Source organism: Eleginops maclovinus, chromosome 15 (genome assembly GCF_036324505.1).
Source record: "Eleginops maclovinus isolate JMC-PN-2008 ecotype Puerto Natales chromosome 15, JC_Emac_rtc_rv5, whole genome shotgun sequence".
NCBI classification, from domain to species: Eukaryota; Metazoa; Chordata; class Actinopteri; order Perciformes; family Eleginopidae; genus Eleginops; species Eleginops maclovinus.
The window spans coordinates 340041-365000 of NC_086363.1; the positions used below are offsets into that span (position 1 = coordinate 340041).

The window sequence follows — 24960 nt, forward strand, 5'->3', positions numbered from 1 at the left end:
GGCATCGAATTGCCCATGTAGGAAAACTTACTAAAGCACAATTCATTCATGTTTGTACCTCGTTCAGTCAAAAAGATATACTGAATAGATTTCAGCCTGGCGGTGGCGGCCATGTTGGTTTTCTCAATTTTGGGACATTTTTGAGCTTCATATACAGCAGATTTGGATTCAGCACCCCTTAATACCCTAGAAATGTCACATCATACGTGTTGAAACCCTCACAACCCAAACCACAAGACATCAGATCACAAGCAGCTCGGTTAGAGATGAAACATGAGCGGTTTCTTTTCAAAAGGGTTTGCAGTATTATCAGGGGAGGGGAAGTCTCGGCTTGGGAACCGGAATGTCACCGGTTCAAGTCCCTGAAAGACCAAGAGCTACTGAGCCTCCCTGACCAAGGCACTGTTCTCCTCCCTGCTCCCCGGGTGCTGTACGTGTTGGATGGGTCAGATGCAGGATGCACATTTCCCGTGTGGGACCAGTAAGGCTCCTTTAATTTACCAGTAGCTCATTAGTCATAGCACCTGTGTGAAAGGTTACCTTATCCACAATTAACGTCTGCTGCTTCAATTCAAACCTTCCTAAGGGAAAGTTCCAGATTTCCAGGGTTAGTTTGAACCTTTTATACCTGAAGTCAGAGCGTATCTATAACTCCTATCAAAGTCTATGTATTTTTTAATAAGCAGTGACCTCGGGGGATTTCCCTCTGACGTGTTATCAGTTCGGACAGGCAGTGACAGACGGTGAGGCTGTAGGGGCATTGCATTTCATTTTTATTACAAATCTGTACAAAACCTAACTAAAACACATCAGGTCCGTATATAAAACTACTAATATAGCAGCTTCTATAAAAAGTTAAAAGTTCTGCTCCTCCTCCCAGAGCCCGCATTGAACCCCCTCAGGTCCCCACAGTCCATGCTCCTGCAGAGCCTCCTCTAGTGTCCCATCAGACAGTGGAGATCCACGTTAAATCCTGGAGCGCCCCCCCCCACCCCAGAGCCTCCTGATGGGGGCCGGTCTCTCAGAAGTCTGCGTCCAGCCTGAAGGTGTTGTCGCTGGTTCCCGACATCACGCCCATCCTCTGGTACTCGCCCACGCGCTTCTCGAAGAAGTTGGTCTTGCCCTCCAGGGAGATGTTCTCCATGAAGTCGAAGGGGTTCTCCGCGCGGTAGATCTGTACACAAACACAAGCGGGTCAGCGCCACACTTTGAACTCAGCGCGGTGCGTTCACTTTCAGCGGCGTCTGTTCAGACCAGCGTCTGTATCCTGCCGCTGCCGCTCTGTCAGCTGACCACTCGTCCTCCAATCAGAGCGCAGCAGCAGCAGCCAGCCCCCATCATTGGCTGAGGTCCGTACCCCTGCGCGGCTCATCATCACAGACAACCACTTCCTGTCAAACTTAAGGGATATTTCTGACAGCGTTAAGGGGTCTCTGACAGGTGGGGGTGTTACCTTGGTGAAGCCGAGCTCCAGCATCAGTCGGTCGGCCACAAACTCGATGTACTGCTTCATCAGGTCGCAGTTCATCCCAATCAGCTTGACGGGCAGAGCCTCCGTCAGGAACTCCTGAGAGCAGAGCGGGGGAAGAGTTAGCGGACGGACAGGAAGCAGAAACACCTGAGAGGGAGGGGGTGCCTCACCTGCTCGATGGCCACGGCGTCCCTGATGATGTCACTGACGGTCTCCTCAGAAGGTTTGTTCAGCAGGTGTTTGAACATCAGACAGGCAAAGTCACAGTGCAGACCCTGAACGCACCACAGGGAGAGGATCAGCAAACAGAGCCCAGATGTATTGATGACCTGAGAGTCCTACAGTAAACAACAACAACGAACCTCGTCCCGGCTGATGAGCTCGTTGGAGAAGGTCAGGCCGGGCATCAGGCCCCTCTTCTTCAGCCAGAAGATGGCAGCGAAGGAACCTGAGAAGAAGATCCCCTCCACGGCGGCGAAGGCCACCACGCGCTCTCCTGAGGAACCAGACCCAGTCAGAACCAGACCCCCAGCAGCCCCACAGAACCAGACCCCCCCCCCCCCAACAGAACCCCCCTTACCGAAGTTGGCGCTCTTGTTCCCGATCCAGTGGATGGCCCAGTCAGCCTTCCTCTTCACACAGGGCAGCGTCTCCACTGCGTTAAACAGGTACTCTCTGAGGAGGGGGAACGCAGCGTTACTCTCCGAGGGACAGTGAATGCACCGTTAGAGCTATCAACAGAACCTCTTAAACTAAAGCTGTAAAATCAGGAGCTAACTGATCCTGGAGCTGACCGTTTCAAATCATAGAAGAAGTCTCTCCCGCAGGTAGTGAGGACCCCCAGCGGGTCATTAAACACACCCCCAGCGCCCCCCCTACCTCTCGGTGGGCTCCTTGATGTAAGTGTTGATGAGGAGGCTGTACATCTCTGAGTGGATGTTCTCCATGGCGATCTGGAAACCATAGAAACACCTGGCCTCCGTCACCTGCACTTCCTGTGTGAAGCGCTCCACCTGGTGGAGACAGAGGAACAGGAAGTCAGTCACAGCTCCTCCCCCAGGGACAGAGGTCAAACTGCCAGCTGACGCATTCTCTCACAAGCGGGTCAGCGCCACACTTTGAACTCAGCGCGGTGCGTTCACTTTCAGCGGCGTCTGTTCAGACCGGCGTCTGTATCCTGCCACTGCCGCTCTGTCAGCTGACCACTCGTCCGCCAATGAGAGCGCAGCAGCAGCAGCCAGCCCCCATCATTGGCTGAGGTCCGTACCCCTGCGCGGCTCATCATCACAGACAACCACTTCCTGTCAGACTTAAGGGATATTCCTGACAGAGTTAAGGGGGATTCCTTACAGAGTTAAGGGGGATTCCTGACAGATGATTTAAGGGGGCACGTCTCTCCGTCTCCTCACAGATCCAGAGCGGACTCGGTGCTGACAAAGGGAATTTGGGCGCCCACTCTTCAGATTAATCACAGATGTTTAAACTGTATTTGTTAGGTCTGATCTTTAGTTGTTAGCGACAGGGGAACTGTTTTAATGCTCCTTGTTCAATAAAGATGTGGGGGGGGCTCACCAAGTTCTCGTTGACGATGCCGTCGCTGGCGGCGAAGAAGGCCAGCACGTGAGAGATGAAGAACCTCTCGTCGTCCTTCAGAGACTCCCAGTGCTGCACGTCTTTGGACAGATCCACCTGCACAAACAGGAAGTTCAGATCCAGCTGCTCAGAGAGAGACAGCAACAGGAAGTGCAGGATGCGTACCTCCTCCGCCGTCCAGAAAGACGCCTCGGCCTTCTTGTACATCTGCCAGATGTCGTGGTACTGGATGGGGAAGATGACGAAGCGGCGAGGATTCTCCTTCAGCAGCGGCTCCTCTTCCTCGCTACTCTTCTTCACGGCTTTGGGCTGAGAGACAAACGCTGTCAGACGCTAACGCCAGATACGGCATATTATGGTCGGTTAAATACTGTACTTCTAGTCTGTCAAAAGATATTTTAATAAAGTAGATTCTTGACATTTTATTTTGAGGTACTTGTACTTTACTTGAGTATTTCCATGTTATGCTACTGTGTACTTTTACTCCATTACGTGCATTTAATGCCTTTGGTTGCTAGGCAGATTAGGATTGAAACACAGATATTATTCTGAAATGGACCAATCAAACAATGACTACTTTTACTGTCACTACTTTAAGTACATTTAGAGGAGAGTACTTTCTACTTTCACTGGAGGAACATTTAGAATACTTTCACTGTGACAGAGTATTCCTACACTCTGGTACTTCTACTTTACTCAAGTACAAGACCTGAGTACTTGTACTTTACTCAAGTACAAGACCTGAGTACTTGTACTTTACTCAAGTACAAGATCTGAGTACTTGTACTTTACTCAAGTACAAGACCTGAGTACTTCTACTTTACTCAAGTACAAGATCTGAGTACTTGTACTTTACTCAAGTACAAGACCTGAGTACTTCTACTTTACTCAAGTACAAGACCTGAGTACTTCTACTTTACTCAAGTACAAGATCTGAGTACTTGTACTTTACTCAAGTACAAGATCTGAGTACTTGTACTTTACTCAAGTACAAGATCTGAGTACTTGTACTTTACTCAAGTACAAGATCTGAGTACTTGTACTTTACTCAAGTACAAGATCTGAGTACTTGTACTTTACTCAAGTACAAGATCTGAGTACTTCTACTTTTACTGTCGCTCCGATAAGTACATTTAGATGAGAATACTTTCTCCTCTAACTTGTAACAGTATTCCTCCTCTCTGGAACTTAAAGTACTTGAGCTGTTTCAGCTCTGATGAAGATGGGAGACAGCGGATTATAAACATGAACAGCTGATTGTCCGGTTTGGCGCCAGAACTGATACTTTAGGCGCCACGTCGACATAAACAAAGCCTAATAATCACACACTTTGATCAGTGTGGAGATAATACACACGCATATACAGTCATATTATATAGACAGTCTATGGTTTAACTCACCTCAGAATCGGAGAAGATTTTCCGCGCGGTTTTAGACGCTAGGATGCGCGTGCTGTTCAGGCTCGGAGGCTGAAAGAGAACCGTTCTGAATTAAAACCGTTTATTTTTTCACTTCAGACTGAAATACAGACGAGATTGAAGTCATTACAGCTGCAGTGGCCAGAGAACTGCAGCTAATGTGTTAACAACCCAGAGTCATTCTAAAAGCTGCGGTGGGTTTTATTTCTTACCGTGTTTTCTTTGTCCAGGGACATCTTGTTAACCTCACTGCTGAGAGAGTTCCGATTCTTCCCGGAGAGAGGAGCGCGAGGAGAAAGCATTTTACTGATTAAAATGAAATAAGTTACGGAGATAAAAGTTAAAAGCAGCTGAGAGAGACTGAGCGGCTCCTGCTGCTCTCCGCTCCACTTTATAGTCAAATAATGGCGCCAGAACGCAGCCGGCCAATAGGAAAGCCGCTCGTGTTGGCTCTTTAAACTGACGCTGACACGGGGCCAATGGGGTGGCGAGTAGAGATCACGTGCTGACAGAGCAGCTGCCGGGAATCAAAACGTCTTTGTTGAGGTTACAAAACTGCCTGAAAAACGATGTTACACAACCTGTCTGATTCCGACTGAAACACGTCTTAGTTTTACGTTAAAAACCTTTAAACGGTGATTATAAAATACTGCCATGAAGCTATAAGTCGTGTCGAAACTGCAACAGTGTAATAAGCCTGTTTAATTTAGACGACTGTTTATAAGTTAAACTACCAGGTTAAAACAACCCATTTATAATTTCCTTTAAAGAAAAGGAAATATGTAAACCTTTTAAGTAGTACAAGGTAATGTATCACAGAAACACTCCGGTAAAGTACTCTTACCTCCAATGTTTATTTAAGTACAATACCTGAGTAAATGTACTTAGTGACTTCCACCTCTGAAACTGTAGTTCTACAACATGCAAGAAGAACTATAAGACAGAATAGTACACAATTTAGAAAGTTCAGTAACAACGAAGAGTTTTCAGCTTTGTCTTTATTTTTTAATGTAAATCAACTTACATTTTAAAGTTTTCTTGTAGGCACGTTTTTATCTTTATATTTTAGTTTGTATAGTTAATATCTGGCTGTGCAGAGCTGAACGCAAAGCTGTTATTAAACAGTATAAATGCCTGTTTTATTCATAATGACATTAAAATATCTGGAACGATCAACTATAGCGTTTCCGGGTTGTTTCCCGCTGGCGCCAACTGCTGTTGTTATTGTCTGTAATCGGAAATTTGCGCCCAAATAATAATTTTTAACATCACGTTCATTTTACTCAACATTTGGAGGCATCACTTGTATTTTAAGGGATTCGAAATAAAAAGTACACAATTGTTTTAAGCGTAAAATAAGGTGTTGAATTATCAAACAACACGGGAACATAGGCTCGTATTTCCCGCGAAAACAAAAGAATAAAAACACATTTAACTTCTTATTTTGTCGATTATCCGTGTCTCTGATGAACAGTCGGTTTTGTACCTTTTATTTGCTCAGGTTTCAGGCTCTGAAACAACAGACTTATCTCCATTTTCCTCTTAAATCAGATGTTATTCAGTGGATTTCCTCCCAGCTGAAGCTGACCTAGCAACTGTTTCCAGGTTACAGCTGAATGTGGAGCTCTGATTGGTTGACGGGGAACACAACGATGGCTTAGGCAGACGATATCACGGCGAAAGCGCCCTCTAGAGACCCGGATGACAGACCCTGCAAGAGCGATTTTAGAGTAAAGAGTATGAATATTACTTCAAACAAAACTGTAAAAAAAATATCGCCATGATAACTATAAAAGGACACAGATATTTGCTCCAACACTTTGTGCAATAATACTTTCAAGCGTGCTATTAATAGTGGGCAGTGATGATTGTATTATTATAAACGCTTTAAATGTATATTTTTTATGATTATGTTGTTGTATTTTTTTCCATTTCTATTCTGTTTTTAGTTCACTCATTTAAAAATGCTCAAGCATGTGTTTATTTGATAAACATAAATTAAAAAAACGTCCTTCGGTTCCTAGGTAGCTCGTTTCCACTCGGCCCCTTTACACACGGGGACCGACGCTATCATGGCAGCGGCCGGGGAACACATGAAGGTGGAGGCTGGAGGAGAAGAGGACAAACTGCAGGTCTTAAAAGGTGAGATTTGAATGACCTTTTTTAATATAATGACATAAAACTGTGTGTGGGTTCATTAGCGTCACTCCTCTCTGACGTCACAACAAACTGCATGTATGTTCAGGGTTCTGCACGAACCACCATCAATTAATATTCATCCTCACACTGCTGAAGGTTATTAATATGAATGTACTTCATATATTTGCTATGTATTTATTTCGTGTATAGTGTTTGATGTACTCCTCTTTATATAATGCTAGGAAGAATTCTCTCTACGTTATCTCGCATGCTTCCTGTTTACTGAAAGACACATGACTACTATGTTAAACTACATGTTCACTCACATGAAGCAGCCTCTACAGCTAAAGTTTCATGGAGTTGTGTCTCACAGTCAGTTCTGCTTATTTTAATATATATTTGTTTGCTCTGCTTTAGTCAGCTCAGTGTTCTGACTCTGTGTTTATGGACTCCTGCTTTTACTTACTCTCTTACAATATTCTCTGCAACCTTCAGCTGATTGTATTATTTTTGTTGACATGTGTAGGTTGCAATAACCCCCCCAAGCATCAGCAACCTTCTCAGGAGTCTTTGTGTCAGAAATATACGCCTGCATGTCTGTCTGTTTCTGACATGCTTCCTTTCTACTGTTTCTTCATGCAATACTTTCATAGTTTTTTCTCATTTGTTGAATATATATTAATGTTGCATCGTCAGAAGATCCTGGAGAATGTTCTGAGATAGCACAGAAAATCGAACACTTTGAGAAAGAAAGGCTTCTCAAGAGAACTGTAGAATATGGAGGACCGTCTCACATCTGGGTACCTGTGACACGTTTCCAGATAACCGAGTAGAGAATAGCTCTGCAGCAGCGCAGCGTAGTTTCTGCACCAGCTGTCATTACAGTATTGGAAGCAGATGTCTGTAAGTATATATGAATGTATTGTTCGGGGGGGTGCAGCAATGACTCTGACTTCCTGTGTGCAGGCGCAGCGTTCCTGAGCGTGGTGGCGTCTGCCGGCATGCTCGCAGGGTTCGGCTCCACGTTAGCCGTGGCCAAGAAGAAAAGCCCCGGCTGGTTCAGCAAGGTCAGAGCTCTCCCTGCTGCATACTGCCGGGCCCGGACACACCCTCCCCCCCCGCCCACACACTGTAGCAAACGAATGAAAAGTACAATAAAAATAGAATGTATTATAATTATCATTATTATTAAAATAATAATAATGATAATTATAATAATAATAATTATTATCATTATTATTATTATTATAATAATAATAATAATAATTATAATAATAATGATAATAATTATTATCATTATTATTATTATTATTATAATAATGATAATAATTATAATTATAATAATAATAATAATTATCATTATTATTATTATTATTATCACTGACCCCTGTGTTTCTGTTCCCTGACGGTGCGTTCACTGACCCCTGTGTTTCTGTTCCCTGACGGTGCGTTCACTGACCCCTGTGTTTCTGTTCCCTGACGGTGCGTTCACTGACCCGTGTTTCTGTTCCCTGACGGTGCGTTCACTGACCCCTGTGTTTTTGGTCCCTGATGGTGCGTTCACTGACCCGTGTTTCTGTTCCCTGACGGTGCGTTCACTGACCCCTGTGTTTCTGTTCCCTGACGGTGCGTTCACTGACCCCTGTGTTTCTGTTCCCTGACGGTGCGTTCACTGACCCCTGTGTTTCTGTTCCCTGACGGTGCGTTCACTGACCCCTGTGTTTCTGTTCCCTGACGGTGCGTTCACTGACCCCTGTGTTTCTGTTCCCTGACGGTGCGTTCACTGACCCGTGTTTCTGTTCCCTGACGGTGCGTTCACTGACCCCTGTGTTTTTGGTCCCTGACGGTGCGTTCACTGACCCGTGTTTCTGTTCCCTGACGGTGCGTTCACTGACCCCTGTGTTTCTGTTCCCTGACGGTGCGTTCACTGACCCCTGTGTTTCTGTTCCCTGACGGTGCGTTCACTGACCCCTGTGTTTCTGTTCCCTGACGGTGCGTTCACTGACCCCTGTGTTTCTGTTCCCTGACGGTGCGTTCACTGACCCCTGTGTTTCTGTTCCCTGACGGTGCGTTCACTGACCCCTGTGTTTCTGTTCCCTGACGGTGCGTTCACTGACCCATGTTTCTGTTCCCTGACAGTGCGTTCATGACCCCTGTGTTTCTTTTCCCTGACGGTGCGTTCACTGACCTCTTGTTCCTCCACAGGGTGTTGCAGCGACGGCGGCGGTCCCTGAGAGCGGGGCCTCCCTGGCCCTCAGAGCTCTGGGCTGGGGGTCTCTGTACGCCTGGGGGGGGGTCGGGCTGCTCTGCGTCTCTGTGTGGAAGGTGCTCGGGGTCCACAGCGTAAGTACCTGATGGTGTTGATAGTCCTGATTCTAAACCCCGTGCTGTCCCTCACCTGTCTTCCTGCTGCAGCTGGCAGAGTTCAGGCTGAAAATGCAGTCCTTCGTCCCAGCCGTCCCAAAGACCCCCGAGACCCCCGGGATCGAACCTGTGGACTGGAGCTCCGTCTTCAAGTGACTGCATTCTCCTGCAGAAACATCTGCACCTGAACGCATCGTCTCTTGAGTGGACGGAGGGCCTGAGAGCTGAGGAAGCAGTCGTGTAAATCTGTACAGAATCTCGTTATGTGGAGAGCCCAGAGTCTTATAGTCTCCAGCTCAACAGGGCTCTGAGCTGCAGACAGGAGGACATGAACTGAAGATATTTGTGTCTGGGTATAAACTCCACACCAGTCGTCTCCTGACAGCAGGATGGAGCTACCGATCGCTCTACTGATCCACTGATCCTCAGGAGGAGCCGCATCCAGAGGAGCTCTGTGATTAACTTTGTTTGTGAATAAATACATTTCTGAAGCGTCTCCTTACATGTGTCATACCTGAGGCACCCTCCTGCACACACAGTCTCTTGAATCAAACACACCCTCTTTCCTTAATACAGAAACTGAGGTCAGGTGATTCAGCGCCCCCTGCTGGACAGTGTTGATTAACCGGAGCATTATGGGAGATTTGATTGGTGGAGGATAGAAAACAGGAAGTGGAAAGTCTACTCAGATCTTGTACTTGAGTAAAGTAGAAGTACTCAGATCTTGTACTTGAGTAAAGTAGAAGTACTCAGGTCTTGTACTTGAGTAAAGTAGAAGTACTCAGATCTTGTACTTGAGTAAAGTAGAAGTACTCAGATCTTGTACTTGAGTAAAGTAGAAGTACTCAGGTCTTGTACTTGAGTAAAGTAGAAGTACTCAGGTCTTGTACTTGAGTAAAGTAGAAGTACTCAGATCTTGTACTTGAGTAAAGTAGAAGTACTCAGATCTTGTACTTGAGTAAAGTAGAAGTACTCAGATCTTGTACTTGAGTAAAGTAGAAGTACTCAGGTCTTGTACTTGAGTAAAGTAGAAGTACTCAGATCTTGTACTTGAGTAAAGTAGAAGTACTCAGATCTTGTACTTGAGTAAAGTAGAAGTACTCAGGTCTTGTACTTGAGTAAAGTAGAAGTACTCAGGTCTTGTACTTGAGTAAAGTAGAAGTACTCAGATCTTGTACTTGAGTAAAGTAGAAGTACTCAGATCTTGTACTTGAGTAAAGTAGAAGTACTCAGATCTTGTACTTGAGTAAAGTAGAAGTACTCAGGTCTTGTACTTGAGTAAAGTAGAAGTACTCAGATCTTGTACTTGAGTAAAGTAGAAGTACTCAGATCTTGTACTTGAGTAAAGTAGAAGTACTCAGGTCTTGTACTTGAGTAAAGTAGAAGTACTCAGGTCTTGTACTTGAGTAAAGTAGAAGTACTCAGATCTTGTACTTGAGTAAAGTAGAAGTACTCAGATCTTGTACTTGAGTAAAGTAGAAGTACTCAGGTCTTGTACTTGAGTAAAGTAGAAGTATCAGAGTGTAGGAATACTCTGTCACAGTAAAAGTATTCTAAATGTTCCTCCAGTGAAAGTAGAAAGTACTCTCCTCTAAATGTACTTAAAGTAGCGACAGTAAAAGTAGTCATTGTCTGATTGGTCCATTTCAGAATAATATCTCTGATATGTTTTATAATGATTGATCATTAAAGTGTTCTCAGAGCTGGTAAAGGTGCAGCTAGTTTGAATGGCTTTGTATACTGCAGGGTAGCTGCTGGATTTACTGCAGGGGAACTACAGTCTGATTTAAGGGGGATTATATTTACCTTCAGTAATCCAGATCTGTAAATAACTACAGGTGTAAAATAAAAGGAGTGCAGTAAAAGTTTGTTCTGTTCTCTTTATTCCACGGGTAAGCTTTAAGCATTGTCTTGCTAACGACATTGGCAGGGTTTTGTCTAAACCAGTATCAGGGTCTCTGCCCCCTCAAACCAAAATAGAGATTCTCCCGGTGAAATGTTAAAGTGATGCCAGAAAACAATCTCTCTGTTGATCAGAAAGGGTTTAATGAGTCCAGAGATATGGAGATGGAATCAGATGGAGTCAAATGAGACTTCTCATAGGTTCAAGCTTTCTCGACAGTCAGGACCCAGAGAAGGTTCCAGGTTGTATTTCATTACAGAACACGTGGCGGTTCAGGCGCTCCTCTGCTGGTTCCGGTCAGTGACATTCAGATGTTACTAAATGCATGTTGAGTTTGAATCAGCAGCAGATTCTTCCTCTGAGGAAAATACATTTATACAAAGGAGAGAGAAGCAAAGCAGTTTTTAGCCCTTTTAAATGTTTGTCTCTTTTACAGGAGCTGCTAAACACACAACACATATCCACTGTTTACATCAAAGGTGTTTTGTGTTTGTTAGCCGAGTGTGGCTCCCCAGATGTCCTTTCTTTATAGGACTTAAATCAGAAGTACGGAGGCCGACAGGTGGAAATGTTTGGGGCTTCTTGCAGCTTCGGAAAAGGATGCAGATACATAAACACAAATCAGAACTCATGCAGAGACATCTGCAGCAGCTCTTCAACACATGCAGAAACATCTGCAGCAGCTCTTCAACACATGCAGAAACATCTGCAGCAGCTCTTCAACACATGCAGAAACATCTGCAGCAGCTCTTCAACACATGCAGAAACATCTGCAGCAGCTCTTCAACACATGCAGAAACATCTGCAGCAGCTCTTCAACACATGCAGAAACATCTGCAGCAGCTCTTCAACTCATGCAGAAACATCTGCAGCAGCTCTTCAACACATACAGAAACATCTGCAAGCAGCTCTTCAACACATGCAGAAACATCTGCATGTGTTGAAGAGCTGCTTGCAGATGTTTCTGCAGGAGTTCTGTTCTGAGTTTCTGTATCTGCATCCTCTCTGAAGCTGCAGTTCCTCCTGATGGAGGAGGTCTGGACCTGTGGGCCTCCATACTAAAGCACACATAGGAAAACATTGAATAAAAAATAAATCTTTATCAACGAGCGGACGATGAGCAGTCACAGATTCAAACCTGCATTAAAGACAGTGGGATCATACATCCAGTCTTTGGGATCAGAGGACGATGTGACCTCTGCTCAGAGAGGGGAGGAGGAAGACCCCGCCGGCGCAGCTTTTCCTCTTCAGGCTGTTTGATGTAAGAAATGCTGTGCCTGAAAGCATCACTGTCCGGCTTTGATTTCCTCGTGTTTTTCTGTGCAGGTTTGAAGCTTCTTCCTGGGAGGCGTGAGGAAGTGCAGCTCAGCAGTTTCTGTCTCTGCCCCCCCCCTCAATAGACTGTCCAGTCTCCATTAGGCTTTACGGTGCATCCAGAAAATGACTGCATGTCCTTTATGCTGCAGCTGGAGGACGTTGATGGAGGGGCGGGGGGGGGGGCATTGTGCATCCAAGCGTGGTGAGAGGATAATGGGAAAGCAAAGAGCATCATTACCTCTCTCCACGCTGCGCTGCCCTGCTCTGAAGCAGCAAAAACACGGCCTGGGCGCCGGCAGCTCGAGGCTACTGGATCTGGATTTTTATCTTTGACTTTTTATTGTCCTACTTTAAAAACGTGTCCAAGCTGCAAGCATCAGAGTTCAGAGCTAACCCGGAGCAGACACGATACAAGTCTAAAGGATATACTATAAACTGATAACTCTGATGGATCTTTAGATCCTGCAAAAACACAGAGGATCCAAAAGGGAGGAACGTCTGGAGGTTTTAGGTAAAACAGAACACCATTTCCAAACTCTCCTGCAGGTCATAAAGGCTCCTTCACTTTTTGGTCTTCTATACTTTGTGGACTTTTACGCACAAATTGTTTTTTATTTTTCTTTGAATTCGATTTTTTGGGTGAAATTTGGTTTTTAGATTATCTTTAAATTCTTTTCAGGTTTTTTTTCTAAAACCCGACGGCAGATGTTCATCCAGACGTTTCTCCCTTGATGCTGCAGATCATTGGATGGACGTTTATGGCTCAATATTTAAGGAATACAGACTAAATGCTGGTTTGAATGAGAGCTACAAAAGTTAAATGAAGTCAGTCGTTAAATTCCATAACAATCCGCTTCATTTAAAACAAAACCAGCACGTTGGTTTCAGTATCTGACACGTCTGTCGGACCGAAGTATACTCTGCTAGTTTTGAACCTCAGGTTTAAAGGGTCTCAGCGTCTGGATGTTTGTTTGTTCTCAGTGGTTCGTCTCATTGGCTGACTCCCCACCCCCATATACCATCCAGCTGAAAGCGCCCCCACCCCTCACTGCACATACTACACGCTACACGTACGCTTGCCGGCTGTATTTGTCCCGCAGGTCTTTGGGAGGTGGGACCCTCTCCTCCTCCAGAGGGGGGGGGGGTTGCTGCAGCTGCACCGCCGCATGCCTCCCACCCCCTCGCTGCAGCACAAACCGGTCCGGGTCCTCGGAGGAGGCGTAGTCTGGGCGTCGGGACCCTTTTCCGGGACAGGACAGGCAGAGGATGACCCCCCCCGCCAGCAGGAAGCCTGCAGCGCTGAAAGCGAGGCCCAGCGCCCCCCCGGGCTGCTGCGGCCTCCTGCTGTCCGGCCGGCTCAGGAAGGCCACCACGACCTCGCTGGTGAACCAGGAGGCCGGGCCCAGGCAGAGGAAGGCTGCCAGCACCAGACAACCCCCCCCAGCCACGGCCGTGTGGCCCTTGGCCCGCCGGCCGCCCCCCCACCGGGTGCATTTGAGCCCCAGGGCGGCGAGGCAGAGTCCGAGGGCGGCGGCGGCGCAGCACAGCAGCATGGCGGCCCGCGTGGCCTGCAGCGCGGCCGGGAGCTGCAGCGGGGACGGCTTCACGCTGCAGCTGAACACCCCCGCGCCTGGGGACACGCAGTCCATCCACAGACCCTGCATCAGCCAGGGGGGGGGGGACACCAGGCCGGGCCGCGGCGGGGAGCTCACCGTCCAGTTGGGCAGCAGCGTGGCCACCAGGGCGCCGAGGAAGCCCAGCAGCGCCAAGCCGAACGCCAGGATCTGCACGGCTCCGGACAGCATGGCCCCCCCTCAGCAGGCGATGCAGCTGGACACCAGTGGCCTGAAACCAACAGAGATCAGGTGAGCGGGGGGTCGTGACGGACAGCTGATGTGCTTGAAGCTGTAGAAAACACTGAAGGGGGATCGTGTTACTGAACTGAGATTTAGCCCCAACGACGACGGTGTCATTTCAAGAACCAAGAACCAAGAACCGCCTCTCTGTTGCCTCCCAGCCGACCCACAGCTGGAGCCGGTTCTTCTTATGTGGTTCTCTCTGTGGCGCCGGTCGGCTCTGTTTTGGAGCTCTGGAGTTCTACGAGCGCGTGAGATCATGTGGCTCCTCCTCCTGCAGCGAGCGTGGAGGTAAAGCTCCTCGCTGATAAAACGCCGGCCCCCCAGCAGAGACGGAGTAATGGCTTCAAAGTACAGCTCACTGAACCCCCCCACCAGGGTTCAGAACAAACGGGACCGGCTGACGGGTCTCACCTCTGCCGGGTCCGTCTCCTCGAGTGATTCCTGAGGACGAGCAGAGAGTGTGTGAGAGTGTGTGTGGTTGTGTGTGTGTTTGAGTGTGTATGTGTGAGTGTGTGTGTGAGTGTGTGTGTGTGTGTGTGTGTGTGTGTGTGTGTGTGTGTGTGTGTGTGTGTGTGTGTGTGTGTGTGTGTGTGTGTGTGTGTGTGTGTGAATGTGTGAGTGAGTGAGAGTGTGTGTATGTGTGAGTGTGTGTGTGTGTGTGTGTGTGTGTGTGTGAATGTGTGAGTGAGTGAGAGTGTGTGTGTGTGTGTGTGTGTGTGTGTGTGTGTGTGTGTGTGTGTGTGTGTGTGTGTACCCTAGCCTGCGGTCTCCTTGGAAACGTTGCACACAGTCCTGCGTCTGAGTGAGGGAAACTGACCCGAGTGTTTCTGGGTGTTCTCCGACACCCTGCGGGGCGGCGGTGTCTGATCCGAGGAGTCGGCGGGTCTTTGTCGCCCGAACAGAAAGCACCTGGAGAGGGTTCTTCTGCTGCGGCTTCCTTTGCACGGCACCGTTCAGGCTCGGTTCCGGAGCTCTGGAGTTTCACGGGAGGGAATGCGGCACCTCTTCCTCCTCCTGGAGACGAGCGTGATGAAGGTGAACGCTCGCCGCTGATGGTTTCTGATGCTATCTGACCGCCAGGTCTGGCGCTCCGGTGCCGGTCTGGTGATAAAACCCCCGAGCCGCAGCGTGCATCAAGGTGTCGCCTGTCATGTGACTGAGGAATCGCCCACTGCAGCGTGCTGATAAGGGTCCGCAGCCGCCCACCCGTTTCGGGCTGCGATTACCCAGCAGCCAGTTATTACCATAATCCTCCGCCTGCGCCTTATCTTGGTCGCTCCAAAAATCAGCGACTGGTTCCGCAGGAATGACTGGTTCTGCAGGAATGACTGGTTCTGCAGGAATGACTGGTTCTGCAGGAAATGTAGTTATTCTTTATTTTTTATTACTAAATCTACTTTTTCTAAATCTTGAACACGTTTCAGTCTTGCTTTTTTTTTATCTGCGAGGTCACTTCTGCTGTGGCGCTGTGCGAGTCATCGCTTCGGTCTTTATTACCGTGCAATAATGACCTGATTTTGATTGATTTATTTTCCTTTCATTTTGTTTAAAGTTGAATTATTGGAGTAAAAGTCCCCCCCCCAATTTTTTTAATATATATAAAAATGACAAACATTAGAAGTTAATGAGGAGTAAATAATTGTGCTTTTTTTAATAAATAAATATAAGAAGTAAAAAGATGTTCATGACCATCACACGCGCAGCAAAATTAAACACAGGACTTCTCTCAGGATCCCCGTGGGAACACGAGTCCCTGAATGCATCATTTCAAGCATCAACGAGCCTGATGAGTGTCCTCTCAACGAGTGGATAAACCGACTCCTGAACGACCTGATGTTTGAGAGAGGAGCAGGAGCAACATTTTCTTTACACACACCTGCAAGGGATTTGGGGTTATTGATCATCCTACTTCAGACACCATAACAAAAATCTTTGCTGCGTTGCTTTAAAAAATACCTAACACACAAAGAAGAGACGCTTCCTGCCAGAATCACAGCGGATAGCTGATTCCCTGCTGCAGTCCTGAGGCAGGTAAACAACAATAAACTAAAACAGCTTTTCTTCGGATAAAGAAAGGACTGCTTTTGTTATAATAAGTCAGAGTGCAGGGTGAGGCAGGGTGAGGGTGTGCAGAGCAATTACAGACGCTGATCCCAATCAGCCGAGAACAACGGGACAGATCACTCTTTAAATTAGCATTTAAAAGCCGCTGCGCTCCAGAGCGCTCAGCTGCTGCGTTACACACCAGGTAACACAAATGAAATTCCATCTTCATACATTACTTTATTATTCATACTGTGGGGAAACACACAACACAGTCCACAGCACAAATGTTTCATATTAAACAAAGAATAAGAAGTTAATATACTCACTTGATAAACTGTCCGTGTAGGAGAGGTTTTTCTGCAACACAAAGAATAACAGGAATTACTATTTTGTGAATTTTACAGAATACAAATAATGCTTTCTGAATTAAATCATCCTCAGCCGGTTTAATATCCAATGTTTAACTGATTTTTGTACAAAATGTACATTTTGCAGTCTTTACAAGTAATACTCTCTGATGTCTGTAATTAATACTCTCTGATGTCTGTAATTAATACTCTCTGATGTCTGTAATTAGTACTCTCTGATGTCTATAATTAATACTCTCTGATGTCTGTAATTAATACTCTCTGATGTCTATAATTAATACTCTCTGATGTCTGTAATTAGTACTCTCTGATGTCTATAATTAATACTCTCTGATGTCTATAATTAATACTCTCTGATGTCTATAATTAATACTCTCTGATGTCTGTAAGGATAATTAATACTCTCTGATGTCTATAATTAATACTCTCTGATGTCTATAATTAATACTCTCTGATGTCTGTAAGGATAATTAATACTCTCTGATGTCTATAATTAATACTCTCTGATGTCTATAATTAATACTCTCTGATGTCTGTAATTAATACTCTGTGATGTCTATAATTAATACTCTCTGATGTCTATAATTTGTACTCTCTGATGTCTATAAGGATAATTAATACTCTCTGATGTCTGTAAGGATAATTAATACTCTCTGATGTCTATAATTAATACTCTCTGATGTCTATAATTAATACTCTCTGATGTCTGTAATTAATACTCTGTGATGTCTATAATTAATACTCTCTGATGTCTGTAATTAATACCCTCTGATGTCTATAAGGATAATTAATACTCTCTGATGTCTATAAGGATAATTAATACTCTCTGATGTCTATAAGGATAATTAATACTCTCTGATGTCTATAATTAATACTCTCTGATGTCTATAATTAATACTCTCTGATGTCTATAATTAATACCCTCTGATGTCTATAAGGATAATTAATACTCTCTGATGTCTATAAGGATAATTAATACTCTCTGATGTCTATAATTAATACTCTCTGATGTCTATAATTAAAACTCTCTGATGTCTATAATTAATACTCTCTGATGTCTATAATTAATACTCTCTGATGTCTATAATTAATACTCTCTGATGTCTATAATTAGTACTCTGTGATGTCTATAATTAATACTCTGTGATGTCTATAATTAATACTCTCTGATGTCTATAATTAATACTCTCTGATGTCTATAATTAGTACTCTCTGATGTCTATAATTAATACTCTCTGATGTCTATAATTAGTACTCTCTGATGTCTATAATTAATACTCTGATGTCTATAATTAATACTCTCTGATGTCTATAATTAATACTCTCTGATGTCTATAAGGATAATTAATACTCTCTGATGTCTATAATTAATACTCTCTGATGTCTATAAGGATAATTAATACTCTCTGATGTCTATAATTAATACTCTCTGATGTCTATAATTAATACTCTCTGATGTCTGTAATTAATACTCTCTGATGTCTATAATTTGTACTCTCTGATGTCTATAATTTGTACTCTCTGATGTCTATAATTAATACTCTCTGATGTCTATAATTAATACTCTCTGATGTCTATAATTAATACTCTCTGATGTCTATAATTAATACTCTCTGATGTCTATAATTAATACTCTCTGATGTCTATAAGGATAATTAATACTCTCTGATGTCTATAATTAATACTCTCTGATGTCTATAATTAATACTCTCTGATGTCTATAAGGATAATTAATACTCTCTGATGTCTATAATTAGTACTCTCTGATGTCTATAATTAGTACTCTCTGATGTCTGTAACTGTAATGATAATTAAATATAAAAGTCTCTTAAATCTCAGATGTCCGACCGTCCTGCAGAAACTGCATTATGACAAATACAATAATTATAGTTGATATGATTAGAACTGTTGTTTCATTAGTTGGTTTTATTTTGTTCTTAGACAAGTTGTTACATTTTGTAAAATAATTAAAATGTTGTTAGTTTGATTTAGTTTCATGTTTTAATATGTAATGATTTGTTAGATCTGCTCATTTATATTTTGAATTCTTTGTTTGATTTAACAATTAATATTGTCTTGTTTTGCTTTTTAGTATTTCATGTAGTATTTAATTGTGTATTGTCACACTTCTTTTTGCAGGATTTCTGCAGAGCATAGTTTGTTTATATATCTATCCAGCTGTTTTTATTAGAATTGTTTACTCACGTTTTATTCTGATAATAAAAATATATGTAATAAACATCATTTAAAACCGACCCTGCAGACGTGCACATAAATCATCTGACTGTGTGTGTGTGTGTGTGTGTGCCTCTGTGCCTCATTATTGTTTTAATTTCTTTCTTTTCTTAAATTAGGTCCAAGAGATTATTTTAAAAAGAGACCCTATTCTTCTTCTGTGGTGCGCCCTCTCCTGTAGTTCTAGAGGTGTTAGTGCATGTCAATGGTCTGGGAGGCTAACCTCCCTGTACTCCTCCAGAGGGAGTTCCTCTCGTCTGAAGGGACTACTTTACGTGTTCAAAAGATGAAGAGGTTTTATTTTAATGAAGTGATTCGATGAGTTTCTCCTCTCACAGAAATTAGCTTCACATTAAAGCTACAGTTTGACCTCTGACCTCTACAGTCACTGCAATGATAGAGCTGAATCAAACCATCTGCTCCACACACACACACACACACACACACACACACACACACACACACACACACACACACACACACACACACACACACACACACACACACACACACACACACACACACACAGCCCGAGGCTCCATCAGCCATCAATCAGCAGACAGGAATATAAATGAATTGCTTTATCTCAGCTGAACACACACACACACACACACACACACACACACACACACACACACACACACACACACACACACACACACACACACACACACACACACAGAGATTGATTTGCTCGTATTATTTAGTCCTGATATTCAGATAAGGAGCGCACTCTTAATAACACACATAATAATTATAATGGTGCTTTTGATTAAATATAATCTATATCAATAACAATATTATTATCAATAACAACAATATTAATATATAGAAAATAATACAAATTGTCTTCCTATTTTTTGTTAAATGATTAATAACCGTGAAATGTAGAGCACAAAGCTAATTTGTTCATGGAATTAATAAATCATTCATACTCAATTTATCCTCAACTTCATGTTAACGCTAGAGTAATCTCGTGCGCGCGCACACATCACTTTTAAATATTTGACTGTGTGTGTGTGTGTGTGTGTTTTACACAGAGCTGATAAAAATAGTTCTTTGGCTTTTAATAACAAATTATAAAAACTCCCCAGCTGACAGAGAAGGGATCATGTCCTCCTGTGAGCACACACGTTCAGTCTGTATGCTAAGCTAGGCTAGATGTTTGCCTTGCTTCCATACTTTATAAGCTAGTCGTTTGCTCTGCATTCACCCTTGATTAAAAGTGACTGGTGTGTGTGTGTGTGTGTGTGTTTTTCATTCATCCAGTCTTTAAACTAAGCTAAAATCTGTTTTCACCTAGTTCAAGTCTGTATGAAGTGAACGGTTTGCCCTTCTTCAAGTCCGTATGCTAACCCCGCATTTCCCCCTGCTTTCAGTCTGTATGCTTAGCTAAACTAAGCTAGCTGTTTCCACTGCTTTCAGTCTGTATGCTAGCCTAAACTAAGCTAGCTGTTTCCACTGCTTTCAGTCTGTATGCTAGGCTAAACTTAGCTAGCTGTTTCCACTGCTTTCAGTCTGTATGCTAGGCTAAACTTAGCTAGCTGTTTCCACTGCTTTCAGTCTGTATGCTAGCCTAAACTAAGCTAGCTGTTTCCACTGCTTTCAGTCTGTATGCTAGCCTAAACTTAGCTAGCTGTTTCCACTGCTTTCAGTCTGTATGCTAGCCTAAACTAAGCTAGCTGTTTCCACTGCTTTCAGTCTGTATGCTAGCCTAAACTTAGCTAGCTGTTTCCACTGCTTTCAGTCTGTATGCTAGGCTAAACTAAGCTAGCTGTTTCCACTGCTTCCACTTAGCATGTCTTCTTATTATTTTTGACTAATCTGGATAAAAGAGTGCACTTAAAAAGTACAATAAATCTCCTTAAATTACTTATTAAATACTTATTTATTGTTTTTTTTAACATCATCATTAAGAAGCTATACAGATATGTAAGAAAATAAATTACCAAACACTTACCAGTTCATAAAAATAACGTGAGTTCATTTGATTTGAAATAAAACACTATTAGTGTTCCCGTCAGAGACTGAGATATACAACAGGTAGGATCCAGCAGCTGCAGAGGTGTGTATCTGGACTGCTTTGGTCAAAATATGAAACTACAACTGAGAAATAAACGGTACAAGAAACACATCTACAACCTCCGATGATCTCAGTAGAAATAACTCCAGATGTTCATGTTGTTTAGCTTTTGAGGTAATTATTGAGTCTTTGCTCCAGAATACAAAGCAGGTTACAGACGAACATTTCCTCCTGACAGGAATATGAAATATTCCCCCGTCGTTCTGTTGAATCCTCTTCGGTATTCTTGAAAAAATACAACATTTGTTCCATATTTCCTGAGTGTGGTGTAGGTTTGTTAGTGGAAGCAGCCTAACACATGGCGACTGAAAACTCATATTTGAGTTCAATTATTGAATAAAACGTCAGTTCTCGTTTTTATTATCCCAGATCATTATGAATGATGACATTTTCCCGGGCGTCTTGGTTATTTGTTTAGATGTGTCAGGACTTTCTGGCCGACTGTAGCTGACTGTAGCTAACTGTAGCTAACTGTAGCTATCTCTAGCTGACTGTAGCTATCTCTAGCTGACTGTAGCTGACTGTAGCTAACTCTAGCTGACTGTAGCTGACTATAGCTGGCTCTAGCTGACTGTAGCTAACTGTAGCTGGCTCTAGCTGACTGTAGCTAACTGTAGCTGACTGTAGCTATCTCTAGCTGACTGTAGCCAACTGTAGCTGACTGTAGCTGGCTCTAGCTGACTGTAGCTAACTGTAGCTGACTGTAGCTAACTGTAGCTGGCTCTAGCTGACTGTAGCTAACTCTAGCTGACTGTAGCTATCTCTAGCTGACTGTAGCTGGCTGTAGCTAACTCTAGCTGACTGTAGCTAACTGTAGCTGACTGTAGCTGGCTCTAGCTGACTGTAGCTAACTCTAGCTGACTGTAGCTAACTGTAGCTGGCTCTAGCTGACTGTAGCTAACTCTAGCTGACTGTAGCTATCTCTAGCTGACTGTAGCTGGCTGTAGCTAACTCTAGCTGACTGTAGCTAACTGTAGCTGACTGTAGCTGACTGTAGCTGGCTCTAGCTGACTGTAGCTAACTGTAGCTGGCTCTAGCTGACTGTAGCTAACTCTAGCTGACTGTAGCTATCTCTAGCTGACTGTAGCTGGCTGTAGCTAACTCTAGCTGACTGTAGCTAACTCTAGCTGACTGTAGCTGACTGTAGCTGGCTCTAGCTGACTGTAGCTAACTCTAGCTGACTGTAGCTAACTCTAGCTGACTGTAGCTGGCTCTAGCTGACTGTAGCTAACTGTAACTGGCTGTAGCTGACTGTAGCTAACTAGTTAACTGTAGCTGGCTGTAGTTAACTGTAGCTATCTCTAGCTGACTGTAGCTAACTCTAGCTGACTATAGCTGGCTCTAGCTGACTGTAGCTGGCTCTAGCTAACTGTAGCTAACTGTAACTGGCTGTAGCTGACTGTAGCTAACTAGTTAACTGTAGCTGGCTGTAGTTAACTGTAGCTATCTCTAGCTGACTGTAGCTAACTCTAGCTAACTAGTTAACTGTAGCTGGCTGTAGTTAACTGTAGCTATCTCTAGCTGACTGTAGTTAACTCTAGCTGACTGTAGCTGGCTGTAGCTGACTGTAGCTGGCTGTAGCTGACTGTAGCTAACTGTAACTGGCTGTAGTTAACTGTAGCTGACTGTAGCTATCTCTAGCTGACTGTAACTAACTGTAACTAATTGTAGCTGACTATAGCTAACTCTAGCGGACTTTAGCTGACTGTAGCTGACTATAGCTAACTCTAGTCGACTGTAGCTAACTGTAGCTAACTGTAGCTACTGTAGCTGTAGCTAACTGTAGCTAACTGTAGCTGACTGTAGCTAACTGTAGCTAACTGTAGCTGACTGTAGCTAACTGTAGCTGACTGTAGCTGATTTTGAGATTAGGTGATTCCAGTTTAAAGACGACATGATGATCGGTCCCTCCCGAGTGTATTTCCGGTTGCAGCTCGATGTGTCAGCCCTGCAGGGAGGGGGCCTGCATCCTCCCCCGCTGCACCCCGTCATAGAAACAGTCCTCGCTGATCATGGAGGTCATACTGTGAACACTGAAGTCTCTCTCCAGGAGCCCCCCCAGGTTGGAGCTCCTCCTCCCACACCATCCTGGCTCCGCCCCCACCTCAGTGAAGCGCAGCATCTGCAGCTGAGCCTCCAGATCTCCAGTCAGCGAGCAGAGTTGGCTCCTGGGGGTCGGGGGGCCGTGGGGGGGCAGCATGGGCTCCGAGCAGGTCTCCCCCAGGACGGAGCCCCCCCTCCCGGGCTGCAGGTGAGGCCCCGGCTGCTTCCTCCTCTGTGCAGACAGCCGGGGCCTTTTCTGGGAGCCGGGGGGGGCCCGGGCTCTCAGGAGGGGCCGCAGAGCGCAGAGCACACGGGCCTTCATCTCCACGTCACTGCAGCACAAACACGGAGCAGCAGTCAGACTATCGTACTCTCTGATTCATTCACACCCGTCTCTGTTTACTCTCTGATTCATTCACATTCGTCTGTTTACTCTCTGTTTACTCTCTGTTTACTCAGACCCGTCTCTATTTACTCTCTGTTTACTCTCTGTTCACTCAGACCCATCTCTGTTTACTCTCTGTTTACTCTCTGTTTACTCTCTGTTTACTCTGAATAAAACTCTCAGTTCAGTTTTACCTGCTGCACATCTGGAACACGGTCTCTGGCCGACCCTCGACCTCCGACCTGCAGTGAACCAGCTCCCACACACACTCGCTGCCCGAGCCTGAAAACACAACAACACACTCTTTATGCTAAGCTAGGCTAGCTGTTTGCCCTGCTTCCAGCCTTTATGCTAAGCTAAGTGTTCCCCATGTTTCTCTCTGACTCTGGGCGCTTGTCATTGACCTGCGATGTTGGCCGGTCGGACCTGAGCCTGGGAGACTGGGATTAACCAGCGGAACCTGAAAGGGTCCAGATCAGCTGATCGAGAGGAGGTCTATCAACAATCAACAAAAACATAAATACAACAGTTACTGATGAGTGTAGCTTTACGTTTTTCCATCCCAGTGTCATTAATGTCTGACCGCTGGGGATCTGAGCAGGAGACCCACCATCTTCTTCTTCAGCTTGATGCTCTCCCGGTACACCAGGACGACGGCACGTTTAAACACTGAGGAACAGGAGAACACACACACACACACACACACACACACACACACACACACACACACACACACACACACACACACACACACACACACACACACACACACACACACACACACTTTTAGAGTTGGAGTTCTTCCAGATATTTGGAGGGTAAAGCAAATAAAGTTTTGGAACGCACCGAACAGCGTGAGCTCCGGCTCCTTCTTCAGGCGAAGGCTGGGCAGCGGGTTCAACCACAGCACCGGGGAACACAGCAGGAACCCCCCCATCGAGAGCCCCACTACCTGGGGGGAACAAGGAGATATACATCAGGACATAAAGGGAACACAACTCCCTCCAACACACAGCCTGGGGATGGTAAGGTAAGTTGATTTAAGGTAAGGTAAGGTAAGCTCAGAGGTCATTTAATTAAGGGTAAGGGTATTAAGGGTAAATTGAATAAAGGTAAGGGTACATTAGTTTAGGGACTGGTTGAGGTAAGATAGGGTAATGGGTGAAATAAGTTCCTTTTACTTAAGTTAACGTGTATGTGTGTGTTTGTGAGTATGTGTGTGTGTGTGTGTGTGTACCTGTGTGTCAGTCTGTTCTGCAGCCAGCTGGTCGAACACACTGCCGAACTCCTCGTAGATTTTCTGCATTTCGTTGATGTGCGATGCCACGTCCTCCATCGCCCGCAGCGCCTCTGTGTGACAGCAGGGGGGGGGGGCTTTAAACACTGGAGACCTGACAGGTGAGTGTGTTCAGGTGTGTGTGTGTATTGGGGGGTTAGGTGTGTTTACCTGTGAGGTGTGTTTGCTCAGGTGTGTGTGGGGGGGTCAGGGTCACCAGCTCTCGCAGCAGCAGAGGATATTTCAGGATCCGCTGCACAGGTTTGATCAGGAACGACTCCAGCGATGCTGAGTGCTGATTGGTCGGATTCCTCGTCTCCAGGAAGTGCTTAAAGGCTGCGTCTGTCTTTGCTGAGAGAACGATAAAGTATCCTTAAAGCACACGAGTAAACTTCTGCTCAGAAATCATGAAATATCACTACACTAAATAAAGCAAAACTTCAATAAAAAGAAGAATTCA

The 24960-nt window shown here is 44.8% G+C and overlaps 4 protein-coding genes and 2 non-coding genes across 14 annotated transcripts in view; 1 reads left to right on the top strand and 5 right to left on the bottom strand.

Annotated features, from left to right (window-relative positions):
- Nucleotides 1-755: 755 nt before the first annotated feature.
- Nucleotides 756-6047, bottom strand: LOC134877021 (ribonucleoside-diphosphate reductase subunit M2-like). The gene is made up of 10 exons (XM_063902363.1): nucleotides 4695-6047; nucleotides 4465-4533; nucleotides 3230-3373; nucleotides 3044-3160; nucleotides 2351-2484; nucleotides 2052-2146; nucleotides 1834-1967; nucleotides 1642-1746; nucleotides 1454-1567; nucleotides 756-1174 (listed from the first exon to the last, which is right to left on the bottom strand). The coding sequence occupies exons 1-10, from the start codon at nucleotides 4782-4784 to the stop codon at nucleotides 1022-1024; spliced, it is 1155 nt and encodes a 384-aa protein (XP_063758433.1). The 5' UTR covers nucleotides 4785-6047; the 3' UTR covers nucleotides 756-1021.
- Nucleotides 1244-1381, bottom strand: LOC134877402 (small nucleolar RNA SNORD94). The gene has a single exon (XR_010167576.1). It is a non-coding gene; the product is annotated as a small nucleolar RNA SNORD94 (small nucleolar RNA).
- Nucleotides 2625-2762, bottom strand: LOC134877400 (small nucleolar RNA SNORD94). Its single transcript, XR_010167574.1, has one exon. It is a non-coding gene; the product is annotated as a small nucleolar RNA SNORD94 (small nucleolar RNA).
- tmem242 (transmembrane protein 242) lies at nucleotides 5063-9481 on the top strand. Of its 3 annotated transcripts, none has more exons than XM_063902364.1 (5): nucleotides 5063-5287; nucleotides 6507-6624; nucleotides 7588-7688; nucleotides 8827-8964; nucleotides 9037-9481. In XM_063902364.1, exons 2-5 carry the CDS (start codon nucleotides 6555-6557, stop codon nucleotides 9139-9141), a joined length of 414 nt encoding a protein of 137 aa, XP_063758434.1. In that variant the 5' UTR covers nucleotides 5063-5287; nucleotides 6507-6554; the 3' UTR covers nucleotides 9142-9481. The 3 variants fall into 3 exon arrangements, with proteins under 3 accessions (XP_063758434.1, XP_063758436.1, XP_063758435.1); XM_063902366.1 differs by lacking the exon at nucleotides 5063-5287 and adding an exon at nucleotides 6088-6212; XM_063902365.1 differs by lacking the exon at nucleotides 5063-5287 and adding an exon at nucleotides 6201-6219.
- A 3788-nt stretch (nucleotides 9482-13269) lies between these two features.
- LOC134877100 (claudin-20-like) lies at nucleotides 13270-14010 on the bottom strand. Its single transcript, XM_063902475.1, has one exon. It carries the CDS (start codon nucleotides 14008-14010, stop codon nucleotides 13270-13272), a length of 741 nt encoding a protein of 246 aa, XP_063758545.1.
- Nucleotides 14011-20595: 6585 nt separating this feature from the next.
- The window catches only part of LOC134877358 (rho guanine nucleotide exchange factor TIAM2-like), a 23799-nt gene continuing 19434 nt past the window's right edge, over nucleotides 20596-24960 (bottom strand). For 5 of the 7 annotated variants that reach the window (XM_063902850.1, XM_063902851.1, XM_063902846.1 and 2 more), the window contains 7 exons: nucleotides 24672-24851; nucleotides 24462-24574; nucleotides 24071-24176; nucleotides 23835-23893; nucleotides 23629-23719; nucleotides 23419-23506; nucleotides 20596-23171 (listed from right to left, as the gene is read on the bottom strand). In XM_063902850.1, coding sequence (XP_063758920.1) covers nucleotides 22739-23171; nucleotides 23419-23506; nucleotides 23629-23719; nucleotides 23835-23893; nucleotides 24071-24176; nucleotides 24462-24574; nucleotides 24672-24851 — 1070 coding nt within the window. In that variant the 3' untranslated portion in view covers nucleotides 20596-22738. Of the gene's footprint in view, nucleotides 23172-23418; nucleotides 23507-23628; nucleotides 23720-23775; nucleotides 23894-24070; nucleotides 24177-24461; nucleotides 24575-24671; nucleotides 24852-24960 lie in introns of all 7 variants that reach the window. The other 2 variants (XM_063902852.1, XR_010167549.1) reach the window with 2 other exon arrangements.

Excerpts from the sequence above, each read along its gene's own strand:
- LOC134877021 (XM_063902363.1), bottom strand. The coding sequence starts at position 4,784 with ATGCTTTCTCCTCGCGCTCCTCTCTCCGGGAAGAATCGGAACTCTCTC. Across the intron at positions 1,968-2,051 it reads GAACAAGAGCGCCAACTTCG|GAGAGCGCGTGGTGGCCTTC; the intron begins GTAAGGGGGGTT and ends CTGGTTCCTCAG. Across the intron at positions 1,568-1,641 it reads ACGCCGTGGCCATCGAGCAG|GAGTTCCTGACGGAGGCTCT; the intron begins GTGAGGCACCCC and ends CTCTGCTCTCAG.
- tmem242 (XM_063902364.1), top strand. The coding sequence starts at position 6,555 with ATGGCAGCGGCCGGGGAACACATGAAGGTGGAGGCTGGAGGAGAAGAG. Across the intron at positions 6,625-7,587 it reads CAAACTGCAGGTCTTAAAAG|GCGCAGCGTTCCTGAGCGTG; the intron begins GTGAGATTTGAA and ends TCCTGTGTGCAG. Across the intron at positions 7,689-8,826 it reads GCCCCGGCTGGTTCAGCAAG|GGTGTTGCAGCGACGGCGGC; the intron begins GTCAGAGCTCTC and ends GTTCCTCCACAG.
- LOC134877100 (XM_063902475.1), bottom strand. The coding sequence starts at position 14,010 with ATGCTGTCCGGAGCCGTGCAGATCCTGGCGTTCGGCTTGGCGCTGCTG.